The sequence below is a fragment of the Alnus glutinosa genome, chromosome 13 (assembly GCF_958979055.1).
Source record: "Alnus glutinosa chromosome 13, dhAlnGlut1.1, whole genome shotgun sequence".
NCBI lineage: Eukaryota > Viridiplantae > Streptophyta > Magnoliopsida > Fagales > Betulaceae > Alnus > Alnus glutinosa.
The window spans coordinates 2,613,606-2,632,933 of NC_084898.1; the positions used below are offsets into that span (position 1 = coordinate 2,613,606).

Below are 19,328 nucleotides of genomic sequence, written 5' to 3' on the forward strand. Positions count from 1 at the left end.
TTTAAAATAATATTATTTAAACCTAATTCCTTGCAAAATAGTAGGTTTGTTAAGTTTTTTTTTTTTTTGGGTTAGTTTGTTTAGGTTTGAATATTGCAGTGGTAATTGTAAATCACCACAAGTTGTCAATTGTACGATGTATATAAAAATATGAATAAAGAATTGTACTGTTTTGATAAAGAATTGTACTGTTTTGATAAGCTTAACCAAAACCTTCTCATCAATTCTTACGTACCAAAACTCTTTTATTTGGACTTTCTGCCAACCGACTAAAGACATATCTAGATATTTCGGAATAACAGGCCATATGTAGCTCGTTTAATGATAATTGATGAGGGCCAGAAGCCAGAGGGCAGTCTTTGCCCCTCTCCCTTTTAAATCATATTTATTATTGGGATGGGACTTACCATTATTTCAATTTGTTTTTTTTTTCCCAATAATAAATTAAAGTCATTTAAAAAAACGATGTTAAGTTACCTCATTTTTATTAACAGTCCATTTGAATTTGAGGTTTTAAAAATATGAATTAAAATTAAGATTTTAAAATGTGTGAATTAAAAAAGTAATTTTTAAAAATTCAATTAAGCGTTTAATAAAATCACAGTTTAACTTTTAAAATTACAAATTAACCTTTAAAATTCTGTAATTTAAAAAAAGTATAATCTTACCCTTAGGCCGCTTAGGGGTGGCCGTACGCCACCCCCATTGGCCGGGGGTGGCCATCGGGCCACCCCTAGTAGATCTGCTGCCACACTCAGCCACTGGGGGGGGGGGGGGGGGGGGAGGAGGGCACGGTCACCCCCAATGTCCCGCATTGGCTAGGGGTGGCCCAGCCACCCCAAAGCCTGCCCTTTTTTCTTTTTCTTTTTCTTTTTTTAAAAAATAAGTTTATTTATTTATTTTTTAATAAAGTTATATTTTTTTTATTACGATGGACATGTGTCGCCATCTTATTGGCGACACGTGGCGCTGACATGTAGGATTAACAGATTCCGTCAAAATGGTGAACGGAAAATCGACCCAGGGAGTAAAACGTAATTATTGCATACCACAGGGACTTCCCGTGCACTTTTTAAACCATAAGGAGTGAAAAATAATTATGGCATACCACAGAGACCAACGGTGCAATTATCTCTATATATCAATATATTACTAAAAATGAGTTATATAAATTTAAGCACATATATTAGTAATTAAGTAATATATGCTAACTAAATGTAATTAACTACTCTAAGGACATCTCTCAATAAATATTGAGACCTATGCGCAGAGTCAGCTCGTCAAATTTAAAGGTTGGCAGTGGCCTTCACCAAAAACAAAGCTCAAGAAATTAATTCTTCTCATAGCATTAATTTTTTAAAAAAAAAAAATTGGAAAAAGGATTATAGGTGAAAACACAAACGAAAAAGGTGGGCTTTCCAATAATAAGATCCGAATGAAAAAGACAATATAAATAAGAGAACAAACAGTAGGCAATAGATCCAAAAAAAATTTGGGCCTTTTAGGCGGTTTACAAACGCAAGAGAACTCGATTAGAAGCCCCAAGCAATAAAGGCAATGACCATCATTAAACGATTGTTACAAGGAAAATATTGCCAGGCATTGAACAGATCCAACAACAAGAAACCCAAACAACACAAACAAAGCAGCCCCCCCCCCCCCCCCCCCCCCCCCAAAAAAAAAAAAAAAAAAAAAAAACAATAGAAAAAACTCGGAACAGTACACCGACAAAAGGCAAGGCGGAGGAAGGTGGTGATGGCCGGTGCGTGGAGAGGTGGACGTCGGGATGAAACGGGAATCAAAATGGTTAGCATGTTTTGAGCTTGCTCTAAAATTGAGATTTCTATAATTGGAATGAGTTGTGTGACGTCAAATGTAGGGTTGGCAATTTTTGACACGACCCGCGAACTCGGCACGAACACGACAAGAAAAAAATCGGGTTTGAGTTTGTTATAATCGGGTTCGGGTCATAATTGAGTTGACCCGATTATAATCTGATTACGCGGGTTGACCCGCCAACACGATTATAACCCGATTAAAAAATAATTCACGCCTCATGTTCACGGTTCACCCTCTTCTCCCCTTTTCTTTATTCTTTTCCCTTCTTAGTTGTTCGGTTCTTCACTTCTTGTTCAAACACGCAGCATAGAAAAGAGAGAGAATCCTCCTCCTCTCCCTTCTGATTTTCTTCTTCTTCTTTCCTCTTGTCTTCTTCTTTCTCCCATCCGTAACAGAAAAAAGAGATGGTGATCAATTACGAACCGAGTGGAAAATGAAGAAAGAAAAGAAATATCAAAGAAAGAAACCTGCAATTGAAGACATGAAGGTAAAAACTAAAATTGAAGGTTGAAACTTGAAACATGTGAAATTAGTGTCAGGTCGTGTCGTGTCGGGTTAACGAGTTACACGATTATTAGTCGTGTTTATCGGGTCGTGTTCGGGTTTCCCGATTATTAATCGGGTCGTGTTCAGGTCGCGTGTCACAACCCGATTAATAATCGGGTCGGGCTCGTGTCGAACCCGTTTACGTAATCGGGTCAGTCGGGTTGACACGAACCCGACCCGAATGCACGAATTGCCAAGCCTAGTCAAATGACTACCTTTTGCTCTTATTTCTTTAAGTTTATAATACAAAATGCTCTATTTATAGAGCTTACAAATGAAATATGATTCTAACAAGATCCATAATTTAGGATGATTTAATATCAACAAATCTCTAAATTCATAGAAATATAATTTTTATCAAATGCAATACAATTCTCATTATTCTCTTAACTTTAGGGTAATTCAAAAATACTTTAACACTCCTCAAACTTAAGATGCAAAGATTCTAAAAGCTTGAGTTTGCAATTAGTTTTTCTTCTTCTGAAGATGACAACAATCGAAGATGATCGATGGCAATGACTAGAGGGGTCGGCGACGGTAATTGGAGATGCACCTTAAATTTTAATTGGCTAACTATGAGTAAAAATCAAAGCCAACTATATAAGGATTAAAAAGGGCATGAATTTTAAACAATACTATAAATGTCAAAAAATGATAGGCTCACTATAGGCTGAAATGAGAGTCAATTATGGGTTGAAATGAACTTGAATTTGAAATAATATCATAAAAGACATACCTAAGTCTTTAAACAATATCACAAAAGCCGACAGAATTGGCCAACTATAAGCCAAAATAATAGTAACGATATATGGCCCAAATGGGCAACTTGGCTGTTTTTTTGTTTTTTTAAACAAAACATAAAGGAACTTCAACTTTGGTTTCTGAACCATCACACCCATCATGAAGAACTGCAGAGATATCTCTCCTTTTTTTTTTTTCTTTAATAAAATCAAAAGAAAATCCAGAACAAAACAAATGGTTTTTGGTTTTTTTTGTCTCCAAATAAGACACAGATTGTGTGGGTTGGAGTAAAGCTTATCTCCAACTCACGCATACCACTTGTTTGACAAAACACAAACTAAAAAGAAATGAAGAAAAACAAAACATAGAAAAGCAAAAACAGGTTCTGCCGTGGAGTGAGATATATATTTTTATTTTATTTTCCGGTTAAATTCAAGTATGCAAAATCTATGGCGAGTAGATTTGAAAACTATCAAGAAAAAGATAATAAAATAGAATAACAAAGGAATTTACAGGACCATTGGATCGCGTTAGTCTAAAGCTTTGATACTATATAAGATAATATATTTCGGAACATAAAGCAGAATAATAAATAAATAGACATTACATCCATCAAATGAAGCCCAAAGGCCTATATTTGCTCAAATTTCTTTGAGTTTACAATACTAAAGGCTTTATTTTTAGAGCTAATAGATGAAATATAATCCTAATAAGATCCTTTAATTTAGGGTGATTCAATATCATTAAATCCCTAAATTTAAGATAATATAAATTTTATTAAATACAATACAATTCTCTTCAAATTCATAACTTAAGGGTTATTCAAATATTTTCTACCAATGATAAGTTCCACGCTATCATCAACGTGACAAGCTATATATGTTCATTTGCTTCCAACAAAATTATATATTGCATGTAGTACAAAGACATAAAGTAGAATGGCAACCAAGTAATTAAATTCTTCAACCTATTTTAGAGTGGAATAGGGACAGCTCTTAGAGGATGAGCAAGCTGCAAAGTTAAGGCAAACTTATCTTCCATGTTCATATCCTCACATTTAACCCCTTCTTCAAGCTTCCAATCAAACGTGTGGATAAGCGAACCTAACATCAAGTGCAACATTCGCATTGCCAATGGCAAACCAGGACATATTCTTCTTCCACCACCAAACGGTATAAGCTCAAAGTTCCTGCCTTTAAAATTTATTTCAGACCCCAAGAACCTCTCCGGCATAAATGAATTTGCTTTCTCCCATGAGTTCGGGTCTCGGCCTATAGCCCATGCATTCACTAGCACTTGTGCACCCTTTGGGATTATATAGCCGTTGATTTCCACATCTGCTTCTGCTTTTCTGGGCAGTAGGAAAGGAGCTACCGGGTGCAATCTGAATGTTTCTTTCACTACTGCTTGTAAGTAAGGTAACCGAGCAATATCCGACTCCTCCATTGGGTTGCCTTTGCCAATTACTTGCTCTAGCTCTGTTTTTGCTTTTGACAATGCCTCTGAGTTGTGGAGTAGCTCTGCCATAGCCCATTCCAGTGTGGCTGAGGTTGTATCGGTCCCCGCAACAAATAGGTCCTAATATAACAAGAAGATGTTAGAATAAAAAATTCTTGATTATGAAACAAATCAAAGAAGAATAGAGCAGTAATAATAGCGACCACAAACAAATGTTCTGTCTTAGATTTAGCCATCAACTCGGTGTTTTCTTTGGTGATGTTAAGAAGGGTATCTAACATATCACTGTTTGACGTCATAGAACCTGACACTTTTCTCTGCATTAACCGTTGGCTAATCATGCGATCAAAGAGGTCTATAATCTTTCCAAAGTAAACTGTCATGCGCCGCCTTACGCCCTGGGGTTCGATCTTCTTAAGCACGAGAAAATAATCTGCCAAGTTGGGCTTTCCTGCCTTTTTCATGACATTCCAGACGATCTCCTTGAACTCTCGAGTTGTGTCAGAATTCGAGCCGGCCAAATCCACCGAGAAAATGGCGTTTGATAACAGATTAAGCATAGTCTTAAAAGCCGCCCTGCCAATATCTACAGCCTCACCTGTTACGCTGCTTTGATGAGTTTCAGCGAGGAGCTCTTGCACTTTCTTGCCCCTGATATCTTGGTTGGCGTCAAGTGTTTTGCTGGCAAACAGTTGGCCGTTGCATATTTTGCGAAGGTTTCTCCACCCGGTTGAAATGGGTATCCATGGCAAGCCGAACACGTCTTGTTTGTGGGCTCTTACAGCGTCAGAGATGGTTCGGTTGCACAGGAGTTGGTCGTGTGTTTGGAGGACTTGTTTGGCAGTGTCTGTTGAAGAAATGATTATTGCAGTTACTCGGCCTAGTTTTAGGCACATTATGGGGCCAAGAGCCTTGGCAAGCTTGGTTAAGGAATTGTGGGGTTTGTCACCGAGATCTAAGAGGTTTCCGATGACCGGAAAAGGTTTTGGACCAGGTGGAAGCTTTCTGGGATTCGCTTTGCTTCTTGGAATCATATAGAAGGTGTGGATGAAGATCCAGGTGATGCAAAGAAATATTATACAGCTCAAGAAATCCATCTTTCCCTACTAACTCTGATCGCAGGGAGTAAATAAAAAAACAGAGCAAAGAGAAATTAAACGACGACTAGTACTGCTCTTCCTTCCAACTTCAACAAGAACGTGTGCTTCACTTCAACACGGAATCATGATCTTAATTTCCCTGAGATTTATTTTTTTACTTTCGATATATTCCATGTGATCAAATCATGTAAAGCCACATGGAGGATTCGTGGAGAATCCAAAATATTGTGGAAACGCGTAATCTTACAACAGAACGATCAGATAGCAGCTTGGCAGGCACAGGACCGTGGAATAGTCAAAGTAAACTGGGGTTATTGTACGAGATTGTGAGATTACATTTGATAAACCAACAATTCACAAAATATTTCTCTAAATTGCTAAGCTCATCCAACATTATTTGCTTTCATTTTAACGTTTAGACGGCCAAAATTACATTTGAGTAACTGCTGTAATAATTTATGTCATTCTCCACGTGAGATTTGTCTGACTCTATGAGTCTATGGGCAGAAAAAACAGTCTCTCGTCGCCGTGCCAGTATGACGTTAACGTGTCTCTCGTCGCCGTGCCAGCCCGTGCACAACCCCACAAGCTCTTGTTTCTTGTGACATGTGGGGCCACTTTGTTAGTCAAAGATTCTTATATATCTATCTTCTTCTTCTTTTTTTTCTTTTTCTTTTTTTAGCAAACAAAACAACCTTTGAAATTCTAAAATTGGTACTTAAAAAAAAAGTCTAAAATTGGCTTTTCTCAGGATCAAGATCGGACAACAATTTTGACCCACAAGGTTAAGAACATGCCACGTAAATTCCTTATTAAATTTTAATTTTTAAACCAAAATTTAATCACTTTCTTTCTTTTTATTCTCTTTAGGCTGTTTCATCAAAACACTGAAAAAAAAAATACCACACAGTAAAAATGTAACATATTATCAAGATAACCCTAAAGAATTTTCCTCTCAATATATATATATATATATTTTTTTTAAAAGATGTTTCTTCTTTATAAAATTAAAATACAGTTTTTGACTTAATAAATTTTCCTCTCAAAATGAATTTTCCTCTCAAGTCTTTTTTTATTTTTTTTTGGTGGCCGGTAGAAAAGAATGAGCGTTTTTTTCCAAAAAAAAAAAAAGAAAAAAAAAAGACCCTAAATAAAAGAGTGCTTTATCTTCCCTAAGTAATGCTAAAAAGAAACATCCATTTCAACACTTTCTTATTACATTAATATAGGAAATATATCATACTAGAAAACTTATATCTATAATACAAATAATATGGTGAATGACAATTTTTTATGCAATCTGTAAATTAGATATAAATCAAACACAAAATTAATGAATTATAGTTAAGAGGTACATCTAATTGGTTTTAATTAAATATGTTAAGTTAGTGTTAATCTATATAATCTTATATTTATGACTCATCGACATGACTTGAACTTCATACGCGATATTTAAAATTAACAATTTCTTACACGACCAGCGAGTCCAACACAAAAAAATTAGTAGATTATAATTTAGAAGTCTTGTTAGAATATTTTCAACATTATGATTGAATTAGTTTCCTTGTAAGTTTATTCACTTCCTTACTTAATCTAGGATTTTTTGTTCACCTTCCATAGTCGCCTCATAAATGTAGTCTATTGTAATCCACTTTATCACAACTTTAATACAAGTCTATTGTAATTTACTCTAAATTTTTATACTCATATTTTAACATTATTACTCGAACTGGACCGACAAAAAGGAATTAACCCATTTTATTTTGAGAAATGTTACATGTACTTAAACTTTTATAAATTGAGCTTTACTAACTAATGTGGAGCTTATTTATTGGAGATGATCAAAACAATTAATATATAAAAAAAAAATGTTACGAATACCAATGAATAAATTCTACATCGTCTTAGTAAGACTTCCTTTGTAAAAGTTTAAGTATATGTAGCATTTCTCTTTTGTTTTTGTTTGAGTGCTATTCTATAAAGTTTTTATTCATAAAAATAACAAAAAAAAAAAAAAAAAAAAAGGAGGAAGGAAGAAGAAGAAAAAGAAAAAAAGACTAATTATGAAAGAATTTCCGAGAATTAAGAATAGAGATAGAGTAATAATACTAACCCGGAGTAGATGTAATATCGTAGTTTTGTCCATCTCCTCACTTTTTTCTTCGCTGATGCTAAGAAGGATGTCTAAGAAATCACTGTCCATGATAGAGCCGGAGAGTTTCCTCAACTGCAACCGTTGGTTGATCATTCCGTCAAAGAGGCCCAGAATCATTCTAGCGTGACCTGCCATGCGCCGCCTTATGCCTTGAGGGTCGACCTTCTTCAGCACAGGAAAAAAATCTGCCAAGTTGGGATTCGCCGCCTCTTTCAAGACATTCCAGATGAGCTCCTTCAACGCTCCGGCCTTGTCAGAATCCTTTCCGGCCAAATCCACCGAAAAAATGGTGTTTGATAAAAGATTAAGCGTAGTCTTGAAAGCTGCTTTCCCTATATCTACTGCCTCACCGGTTAGGCCGCACTGATGAGTTTCAGCGATGAGCTCTTGGACTTTCTTGTGGCGGATATCTTCGTTAGCGTTGAGTATTCTGTTGGCGAATAGCTCCTCATTGCATATTTTTCGAAGGTTCCTCCACCGGGCAGAAATGGGTATCCATGCCAAGCTGTACTCCTCGCTGTTGTAGACTCGGATTGCGTCCGGGATGGGTCGGTTGGCCAAGAGCCGATCATGTGTCTGGAGGACTTCTTTGGCTATGTCTGCCGAAGAGATTACTATTGTTGTTACTTGTCCTAGTTTTAGGCTCATTATGGGGCCATGAGCTTTGGCAAGCTTGGATAAGGACTTGTGGGGTTTTTTTCCGAGTTCTAAGAGGTTTCCGATGACCGGAAAAGGTTTTGGACCAGGTGGAAGCTTGCTGTGAGTTGCTTTGCTTCTGGGAATCATATGGAAGATTTTGATCAAGATCCAGATGAGGCAAAGCCATAGTATACAGCTCAAGAAATCCATCTTATTTTCCCTGTGACCCTCTGAAGAGATTACTTTTATCCCAAACAGACGAAGAGCCAAAAAAGCTAGAGAAAAGGACTTACAGAGACATGACGTGCAACTTGAGGGGAAAGATGAAAGGAAATAATAATTCCGATTCACCAGATTGAGGGAGGGGTAGCAATCAAAAAAGGGAATCGAGATATAAAAAAGTACACGCGCCATCGGATTGGACTGGGCCCTACCTTTTGGTGTTCTTCGGTCCTGGTAAATGGACGTGAGTGTCATGTTGGCGTCTTCGACCCTGAGTTTTACCTTCACTTTTGGTTTCGTTTATGAATTATGAATTATGGTGTTGTACGTTTATGAAATATTTCTTTAAAAAAATATTTCTTTAATGAAAAATGTTATATACTATATTTCTATCATATTTTAATTTTACTGGAGTATTGTGACAGTTTTCATTTACTCTTGAATCAACCCTTGTTTAAAATAAAAAATAAATCAAAGATTGATAGTCGTAGACCACAACAAATCATCAACCAACTACAATCCGAATAAGATAAAAGTATAATTTATAGTATTATTCTTTGGGTGGATTTACCATTGCGATTCTGTAAAAAAAAAAAAAAAAAAATTAAACTAAATCGTAAAAAATAAATAATTTAAAATTGCATTTTTTTTAAAATTAGGAGGTTACCAAAAACCTCAAACCTCTGCATCCAAACATCCACGGTCCCAACAAAGACAGCAATCCACCTGCGCGCAAACTCCGTACCCAAACAAAATGACGATGCCCGTTTTCAAGCTTCGTTGCCTCTGCGCACGCTCTCCAAAAGACTCTGTTTGTTTCTGTTAAAACCCATATAGGTAAGTAGGAATGCATGTATATGTCAATCCTAATTTGTAACATTCCAGTATTAACTTCTACTGAATTGTCGCTCGAGATTTGTTATTATCTTTTGATGCATTAGATAAGTTACTGAGATTGTGATTTCCATCATCCCTTTTATTCTTATTGTTATAACAGTCATAATGGAGACTGTAATGTATTTTCTGACATTTTCTTGTTGGTACCAGGGAGTAGATATGTTTGGAGAGCGCATTGGGTTTCTCAAGTTCAAAGCTGACATTTTTGATAAGGAAACCGGAAAAAAGGTATGTAGTCATCTCCATGCACTGTTCTGAATCTAAATTAATTAGATTCATTTTTTTTAAGTTAAAGACTGGATATTTAACTATGTTCAATCTGTGTTTGTTGTGCCTCTTGTTTTATCCCAGTGTAGTGTCTAACAGAATAGCCTCACTCATGTTCAACGGTCGTTCTTGATTTTCTCCTTTAGTAGCTAGATGAACTTGAGGCTTCGTATGTCCTGCCTTGGGAAATATATATCTCATCTGTTGTGGTAATCTTCATACTGTGCCTCCATTGCTTCATCCTCTGTTTCTGTTTGGAACTAAAAAATGTGCTTAGGTTCCAGGTATTGTATTTGCACGAGGACCGGCTGTAGCCATACTGATCCTCTTGGAGTCGGATGGTGAGATTTATGCTGTTCTTACTGAACAGGTTGTTTTTTTCTTCCTGTTGTACCTACTCTTCTTTATGAAACCTTACCTAAAATTTATTGAAAACATAAATATTATTATATATATTAGAGATTGATCTGAGATGAGCACTACACTGCTACACAACCCAGACCTTATTGGAAGTTCTTACATGTATATAAGGTTAGGGTCCATGTTGGGAGGCTTATTTTGGAATTGCCTGCTGGAATGTTGGATGATGACAAGGATGATTTTGTTGGCACTGCGGCTCGAGAGGTCTCTCTCTTTCTCTCTTGCACAGAATACACGTACTAGAATGTGCATGCGTGTCCATGTATCTATCTTACCCTTTTTTCCTGTGCATGTAATCTCTATCATATCTGTTAATCTATATTATCACCCATCTACTAGTTTTGCAAAGTTTTAAATGTATGATTTTGATCTTCTGATTATGACAGGTTGAGGAGGAGACTGGTATACACATAAATCCAGAAGACATGGTTGATCTCACAGCCTTTCTGGATGCAGAGTCTTTCCTTCTCCGGTAAGCTGGCGATGTTCATTGTTCTGGTATACGTTTCCGTTTTTTGAAGTTTGGGTTGAGGAAATAGTGCACATAGAAACCAGGATTTCAAGATTCACTTGTTACGAAAGTGCCATTGAAGGTTATTTACCTTACAAAAAGTGTCATTGGGGTTTGGAGACTGTTAATTATATAAAATAATTCTAAAAATAATTCAGTTTATTGGCATTCCAAGAATAGAAAGTCCAGGAATCATTGCTTAAGAGCACGTGTGTGCATAGAGTGGTTGAATCTAGAAACGAGCACCAAGGAGGCCATCTCATGGGTGAGAATTTTCTTTTATTCTTTCAGGTTCTCATATGAGTTTAGAAAGAGTTGAGTAGGGAAGGTGCATTCAATGTTATAGGGAAATCATGCAAGTGAAAAAGTTATTTGTAACATCAACTGCATCAGGAATAATAAGTGAGTTGCATGTTTTTTTATTGCCTACAGCAAGAACATTGTTTACTGAGAAACAAATCCCTAAATAAATGAGTAGGATAAGCATTGGGTGTTAAGGTCAGGTTAGAACTCTGTATATATATGTTATGACTTCTTGAAGAAAATGAAGAGATTAGCCTCTGTAATTCTGTTTATTAGTTTCACTTCCTTTTTCATGGCTAGGGAGGGTGCGATGAAGAAATTAGCCTGTTTCTGTACAGGGGGCATGTGGATAAAGAGATCATCATGCAACTGCAAGGAAAAGAAACAGGTCTTCGTGACCATGGTGAGCTGATTAAGGTTCGTGTGGTTCCCTATAAAAACCTCTATTGAGACATGATCATTAGTAGCTATTAGTAGCTTTGACCATTAGTTTTACTTTTGAGTTGTTTTTTCCTTTTCCATAGATCATGGCTTTTGCTTTTCTAGATCATGGCTTTTACTTTTCTTTCTTAGTCCTTAGATCATGGGATTTTGTTCCCTTGGCTGTAATATAAAACAGAGAACAATGATACATAATAATATACGAGATTAATTCTCTTCTTCTTTTTCTTGTTCAATATTGGTCCCATTGCCTTTCTCAACATGGTATCAGAGCATCTCTGATTTTTTTTTCTTTCATCAACATGTCCGAATCAGAGACAAATGTGCAAGACAATGAAACATCACACCAAATCAGTGATGTTTCTTCTCCATCTTCTCCATATTTTCTCCATTCTGCTGACCATCCAGGAGCAGTATTAGTTTCTAATTCCCTCACCGGTGACAACTACATCACCTGGAAGCGAGCCATGAAAATGGCCTTGAATGCCAAAAACAAATTTGGTTTTGTCGACGGTTCTCTCACTCGCCCAACTCTCAACTCCACAGACCTTCACCTGTGGGAAAGATGTAATGATATGGTGTTGTCATGGATCCTTAACTCCATTGATAAATCACTCCTCAACAGTGTCATCAACTGTAACAATCCTCGAGAAGTATGGATCGATTTAGAAGAACGTTTCTCTCAAGGTAACAATCCTCGAATCTTTAAGTTAAAAAGGAATATCTCCACCTTGAGCCAAGATCATATGTCCATTGCTGCTTACTATAACATTATCAAATCATACTGGGATGAGTTGAATACACTCACCACCATCCCAAATTGCTCTTGTGGTGCCTTGCGAGAACTCACTCACATGCAGGAAATCGAACATGTCTTTCAATTCCTTATGGGATTGAACGAGTCATATGCATCCATTCGCAGCCAGATCCTTGCCATGGATCCTCTTCCCAACGTTGGCAAAGTTTATTCCATTATCCACCAAGAAGAGAAACAGAGGTTGCTTCACCTCCCTACACTCAACTCTGATTCTGTGGTTATGGCAGCAAACCGAAACTTCTCACACTCTTCTCGTCCAAATGAACCACGAGGAAGAGGACGTGGTAGGCCAAAATGTGATCACTGTGGCGCTCTTGGACATTGGAAAGACGCTTGCTATAAGCTAGTAGGCTATCCACCCAACTGGGATCATTCTCGCAGCAATTAGAAATTCAGTCAAAATAAAGGATCCTCTCCTCATGTTGCTCATCATGTCTCTACCAATCCAGGAACATCTCATACTAATGAAAGTTCGATACCAGGACTATCTGCTGAGCAATACCGCCAATTGATGGACCTTCTCTCGCCAAATCATTCAGCCAATCTTGCTGGTAATGTCCTACCTCATTCTTGCAATTTAATTCCAGATTTGCATTCCTCTGATTGGGTCATTGATAGTGGAGCATCTGATCACATGACCTCTCTTCCTTCCATCCTTGAAACTTCTCACGAAGTCAAAGATGCTAGCCCCATTAAACTTCCAACAGGTGAACTTGTTCCTATCACTCACATTGGCTCTATCAAATTGTCACCCACTGTCACTAGAGCCAACGTTTTATATGTCCCTGATTTTAAGTTTAATCTCCTTTCTATTAGCAAGATCACCCGTGCTCTAAACTGTGTTGCTATTTTGTTCTCCACCTTTTGTGTCTTCCAGGACCTTGCCGCGAGGAAGCTGATTGGAATGGGTGAACTTCGTGATGGGCTATACTACTACAAGGCAACAACACCACCACCTTTCCCTGTTGAGAAAGACAATGGGACCAATATTGAACAAGAAAAAGAAGAAGAGAATTAATCTCGTATATTATTATGTATCATTGTTCTCTGTTTTATATTACAGCCAGGGGAACAAAATCCCATGATCTAAGGACTAAGAAAGAAAAGTAAAAGCCATGATCTAGAAAAGCAAAAGCCATGATCTATGGAAAAGGAAAAAACAACTCAAAAGTAAAACTAATGGTCAAAGCTACTAATAGCTACTAATGATCATGTCTCAATACTCCCTCTCAAGTTGGAGCATGAAGGTCCGTAATGCCCAACTTGCTAAGGAGGCGATGAAAGTTGTCACGGCCCAAAGCTTTAGTGAAAATGTCGGCAAGCTGATTACTAGAGGGGACGTGAGCTGTAGAAATGATCTTAGCACGGAGTTTGTCACGGACAAGGTGGCAGTCAATGTCAATATGCTTCGTTCGTTCGTGAAAAACAGGGTTGGCAGCAATGTGAAGAGCTGCTTGATTATCGCAATAAAGTTTCATGGGCTGAGAATGAGAAACCCCGAGATCTTGAAGAACCATTTTGAGCCAGAGGAGTTCACAAGTAGCCGCTGCCACCTTGTCCGTGACAAACTCAGTGCTAAGATCATTTCTACAGCTCACGTCCCCTCTAGTAATCAGCTTGCCGACATTTTCACTAAAGCTTTGGGCCGTGACAACTTTCATCGCCTCCTTAGCAAGTTGGGCATTACGGACCTTCATGCTCCAACTTGAGGGGGAGTATTGAGACATGATCATTAGTAGCTATTAGTAGCTTTGACCATTAGTTTTACTTTTGAGTTGTTTTTTCCTTTTCCATAGATCATGGCTTTTGCTTTTCTAGATCATGGCTTTTACTTTTCTTTCTTAGTCCTTAGATCATGGGATTTTGTTCCCTTGGCTGTAATATAAAACAGAGAACAATGATACATAATAATATACGAGATTAATTCTCTTCTTCTTTTTCTTGTTCAATATTGGTCCCATTGTCTTTCTCAACAACCTCTGGCGCATGACAGCCGATGCAAAGGTTCTAATGGCCATTGCTCTCTACGAAATGGCTAAGAGAGAAGGTCTACTGCCTCCATGAAGACCCGATTGCTTATTTTTCTAGACGCTAAACTTTTCATGTGGGGTCAGAGTACTCACCAACTTTTGGTTTATGGAATGATGGACCATAATCATTCTAAATTCTGAAGGAATTTGTTCACATGTTGCAGAACATTGTTATTGTTACTGTTGTCAGATGAATGATCATTTCTTTAGTTTCCCTCGAATGGCCAATGAGCTTTAGCCCAAATACTACTTCCTCCCTTTGTAGCAAGGTGGAAGGTGAGGGCGTGGATTCAAGTTCTACCGGATGCGTGTAACTTACCAATAAAAGAAAATAAAAAAATTCCTTGAATAGATATATAGGATGGAGAATGGAATTCTATAATTGTTGCCTCTCATCCTCTCATTTCTTCAATATGGCAGAAAGCTTCTGATTCATCTTTGATATTCTCTTTTGTTCTCTCCGGTAGAGATATTCCCACAGCAGGTTTGGCTATTACTGTCGTGGAGAAATGCTTGACATCCCAACGTTTTTTTTTTTAGAATTTGGTTCTAACTTGATGTGTCACGTCAGATTGAAATCAAATTCTGGAAAAAAGTATTTGGATGTCTAATGTTCCTCACTGTCGTGAGTTGGGAGTTCAGACATGTAGATGAACATGTTACGGTCATGATCCTAATCGTAAGTGTCTTACATGACTTAAGTACAATTTTATTTATGTGTATACAAGCTTTTGAACACCTTACAAGCCTTTTAAGGGTAAGTTTTACGTGAAGCTTGTATCGTTTAGCATTAGGGTTTAGCTACCACGTCGATAATAAGATCAGATGCAACTCATTGAGTATGGGATCAAAGAGGTTGCTACTGTGTATGAGGATAATGTTAAATCATTGAATACTGATAGGTAAGTCGAGTCGCTAAAAGAGAAATGGTTAACGTCAGGTCAATGTCGATAGGATGGACTGTGGAACGTTGGCTGCGAAATGTAGTAGCATGTTATAATCTTAAATGTCTCACATGACTGACGTATAATTTTAATTATGTGTATAAAATACTCTTGAGCACCCTCTTCTTACGTTAAGCTAATTTTCAAGAGTATGTTGGGCTTAATAGGTTTTCTTGAAATATTACTTTTAACTCGGGCATTACAACGACGTGATTTATTATTTAAATACGCCACTTAGAATACCCTGTTAAAACACGACTTAAAACATTAGATACTTAAAATAATAAAAATTATAAAATTACAAAATATTAAAATAAAGTTAATAACTTAAAAATTACATAAAATAAATCAAAATTTTTAATTAGATATTTACCAAATATCTCAAATGATATTTGTTTTTTTGCAAAGCCACACACTAGAATCGGCCAAGTGAGAGTTTATATATATATATATATATATATATCCTTCTTGTTTTCTTTTCTTTTTGTTTTTTTTTTTTTTTTGTCCTTTCATTTTCTTTAGAAGAAATGCATTAATCTTAGCCTTTAAAAGAAATTCACTAAAAACCAAAAGGGAGAGAAACTTACGAGAGAGATGGGTCCCCTTCTAGAGAATTCTTCCTATTTTCTTTTTCTTTCTTTTATGTTCTTCTACCTTTTTGGACACACATTGAGATAGAGAGAGAGAGAGAGAGTCTTTCTCTAGAAAGTGCTTCTTTCTCTCTTCTTTTCTTTTCCTTTGTGACCCAAAGAGATGGGAGAGGGCTGAGACGTGGGTTCCAATTTTCTGATTTGAGAGAGGAAGCGGCAGGGTTTCACCTCTTCTTCTATTTTTTTTTTTGTTTTTGTTTTTTTTTTGCTGGAATTAGAAAGGGAGACAAAGAAGGGGAAAAAGCTTCTCCAGCCTAATTTCGTTGCTCAATAGAGAGGGAGAGTTTGAGGGTGATGCAGAAAATAAGAAGGAAGAAGAAGGTCATTGGGCGTGAATTAAAGAGAGGGTACACCTTCCTTTATACTGCTTTGGATGGCTGGGATAGCATGGATCAAAGCTCATCCAACGGTTGGGGCTGCAACTTGGGAAGTTGAAGTCACCATAGAAGCTTCTCAAAATATCTGTATTTTATCTTTAAGTAACTAGAATTAAATCCTAACTAAATGACTGTTAACCAAGTTAGTTCGTCATTTTCTTGTTAGTTGTTGGAATTGATTTCTTATTTCAATAATATTCATATTCATCTTAAAAAAAAAATATATATATATATATAGGAACTGATTTCTTGATTTGGGTTATGACTTGTGTGGACTGGGCTGTGCTGGGTTCATGGCTGGGTTTATAAAGAAATAAAATGGACCACAAATGTTAGATATCAATTTTTGTCTAAATCAGGAATAGTATTTTTTTCAGGTGTTTTCGTGCTCTCAACAAAGTCCAAAAATTATGAAATTTGGAGGGTAGTTAAAGGACTTCAAGAAGAACGTTATGGCTTTTTTTTTTTTTTTTTTTTTTTTTTTTTTTTTTTTTTTTTTAACAAATAGCATGTGCTATTATAAATACTGCAAATCATACATCATGATAAATAAAGGGACATGACCCCCTTACACTCTAAGCCAGAAGGATCTGACTTAAAAAACAGCTGCCTGTGCAGAAACTTCAAACCTTACTAGAATTACATTTGGGCTTCTCTTACATTAACGCTCACACTCAGATAAAAGAGGGCCGATCTAGCATCTAACCAACAAAAATTCCAATAAAATCTGAATAATACACAGCCAGACTGTACATAGAAACAAGAGGATTCACAACAACACAAAGCAGAAAAGACCAAAAAACACAACAACCTGCAGAGGAGACAAGGACGTAATCCACTGGAGATGGCGGCGCGTGGGAAACACGCGCCGTCACCAGCTTCACCCAGCCGTAGATCCGCCACCGTAGCCCCCATCCCCAACGAGCACGACCAGAAAATGGTGGAGCGTGGCCTTCACGAGCACCAAAGAGCAAAGGCCTCTCTGGCGCGTGCAGGCCACGCGCCGGTCTCCGACGAACGACGTGACACATGCTTCCGGCAGCGGGAACGGACGACGACGGAGAACGAGGATGAGGGGCGCGTGTCTTGAAAAAAACAACGGGGTTGAGTAGATCTGGCTCCAAAAAAAATTGAAAAAACCCTTGAAAAAGCAGGCTAAAAAAGCACCGCTAGGAGGCACAAACGCCGCCATATCCCCGCGCTGGGCACCATGCTTTTAGCTTTACTGCCTGACAAAAGAAAAAGAAGAAAAACCAACACAAATATAAGCCACCATAGCCTCTAGAGGCTAGGGGGAAATCAGCCACCACCGAGTTTACCGGGGGGAACAAAAACTCCACAGCCTAGCGGCTGGGAGATATCTAGCCTCCACTGAGAAAAACTCAAGGAGGGGACAAAAGACACCTTAGTCCAAGAGGACTAAAGGGCACAAGGAGCCGGGGGGAGGAAGGCAGCCTCCCTCCCCCGGCAAGTAAGTATTCCTGGGGGTGTTTCTCTGGAGAGGGTCGAGAGAAAAATCAGTTTAATATATTAGTCACTCATGAACGTTATGGCTTTTGAATTGACCAAAACAGAATTGGTTTGACCTTATTTTCGTTGTTCTAAAGTTTATAATTTGTTTGAATTTTTAATAAATTAAACTTATAAACACTTTTTAAATGAATATTTATATATATTCTTTTACTTTATTATTTAGTTTTAAATTATATTTTAAGATATTTTATTTAATATTTTAAAATAAGAAGAATTACATCTAACTATAAGCTGAAATAAGAGTAGATTATAAATTGAAATGGGCTTGAATTTTAAATAATACAAAAGTCTTGCCTGAGTTTTTAAACAATGCCAAAAGGCCAAAAGATTTGGCCAAATTATGAGCCAAAATAATAGCAATTATATGTGGCCCAAATGGGCAACTTCACCTCTTTTTTTTTTTTTAACAAAACAAAAATGAACTTCAACCTTGGTTTCTGAGCCATCACACCCATCACAAAGGACTGCATAGATATCATTTTTTTTTTTTTTGAGATTGCAGAGACATCTTTCTACAATCTATGCCTTCCGACGACAGGAGCTCGTGGAACGAAATACAGCTGGAGAGATAGAAGGCCAGACGAAGACTGCCAACGACGAACTGGTGGACGGCTTGTGACAGGCTATTGATGACCGGAGGAAAGAGTCCCGGCGCTGGGTGTGGACAACCGAAGGAGGCGGCGTCGGATCTGAGACATGGATGGTTGGATCGGTGCGTTCTGGGCGATGGCTGTCGGCGCGGCCTTGTATGCCGGCAGACTGACAGAGAAGAAGACGCACGAGGTGGTGAAGGTAGTGTGGCTGATCTGGAGATGACCGGCACTGTGCGACTGTCGTGACAGATCTGGTGCTTGCTGTGTATGAGAGTGTCGTGCCTTTTTTTTTTTTTTTTTTTTTTTTACAAAGGGTTTTTGGTTTGTTTTGGTTGGAGTAAATCGTATCTCCAACTCACGCACACCACTTGTTTGACAAAATACAAACCAAAAGGAAATGAAGAAAAACAAAACAAAGAGAAGTAAAAACAGGTTCTGCCGTGCAGTGAGATATATATATTTTATTATTTTTATTTTCTTTTCCAGTCAAATTCAAGTATGCAAAATGAGGAGATTTTCAAACTATCAAGGAAAAGACAATAAAACAGAATAACAAAGGAATCATTAAATCGAACATTAGCTTTAGTCATAATTCTGATACCATATAAGATAATATATTTCAGAATATAAAGTAGAATAATAAATAAATAGACACTACGTCTATCGGATAAAGTCCATAAGCCTACGAAATTTGAGCTTCCAATACAAAAGGCTCTATTATAAAGCTTATAGAAGAAATATAATTCTAATAAGTTTCCAAATTCAATATCATTAAATCCCTAAATTTAAAGTAATATAAACTTTATTAAATACAATGCAATTCTCATCAAATTCATAAGCACTTA

At 37.2% G+C, this 19,328-nt stretch overlaps 1 protein-coding gene and 1 pseudogene across 2 annotated transcripts in view; one reads left to right on the top strand and one right to left on the bottom strand.

Annotated features, from left to right (window-relative positions):
• Positions 1–8,803, bottom strand: part of LOC133854156 (geraniol 8-hydroxylase-like) — a 29,789-nt gene extending 20,986 nt beyond the window's left edge. The window contains exons 1-2 of one of the 2 annotated variants that reach the window (XM_062290217.1): positions 7,798–8,803; positions 4,007–4,704 (exon numbers count right to left, since the gene is read on the bottom strand). In XM_062290217.1, the coding sequence (XP_062146201.1) occupies positions 4,099–4,704; positions 7,798–8,688 (1,497 nt within the window). In that variant the 5' untranslated portion in view covers positions 8,689–8,803 and the 3' untranslated portion in view covers positions 4,007–4,098. Of the gene's footprint in view, positions 1–4,006; positions 4,705–7,797 lie in introns of those variants that run through there. The other variant, XM_062290218.1, reaches the window with a different exon arrangement.
• Positions 8,804–9,579: 776 nt separating this feature from the next.
• Positions 9,580–14,607, top strand: LOC133854954 (nudix hydrolase 14, chloroplastic-like; annotated as a pseudogene).
• Positions 14,608–19,328: the final 4,721 nt, after the last annotated feature.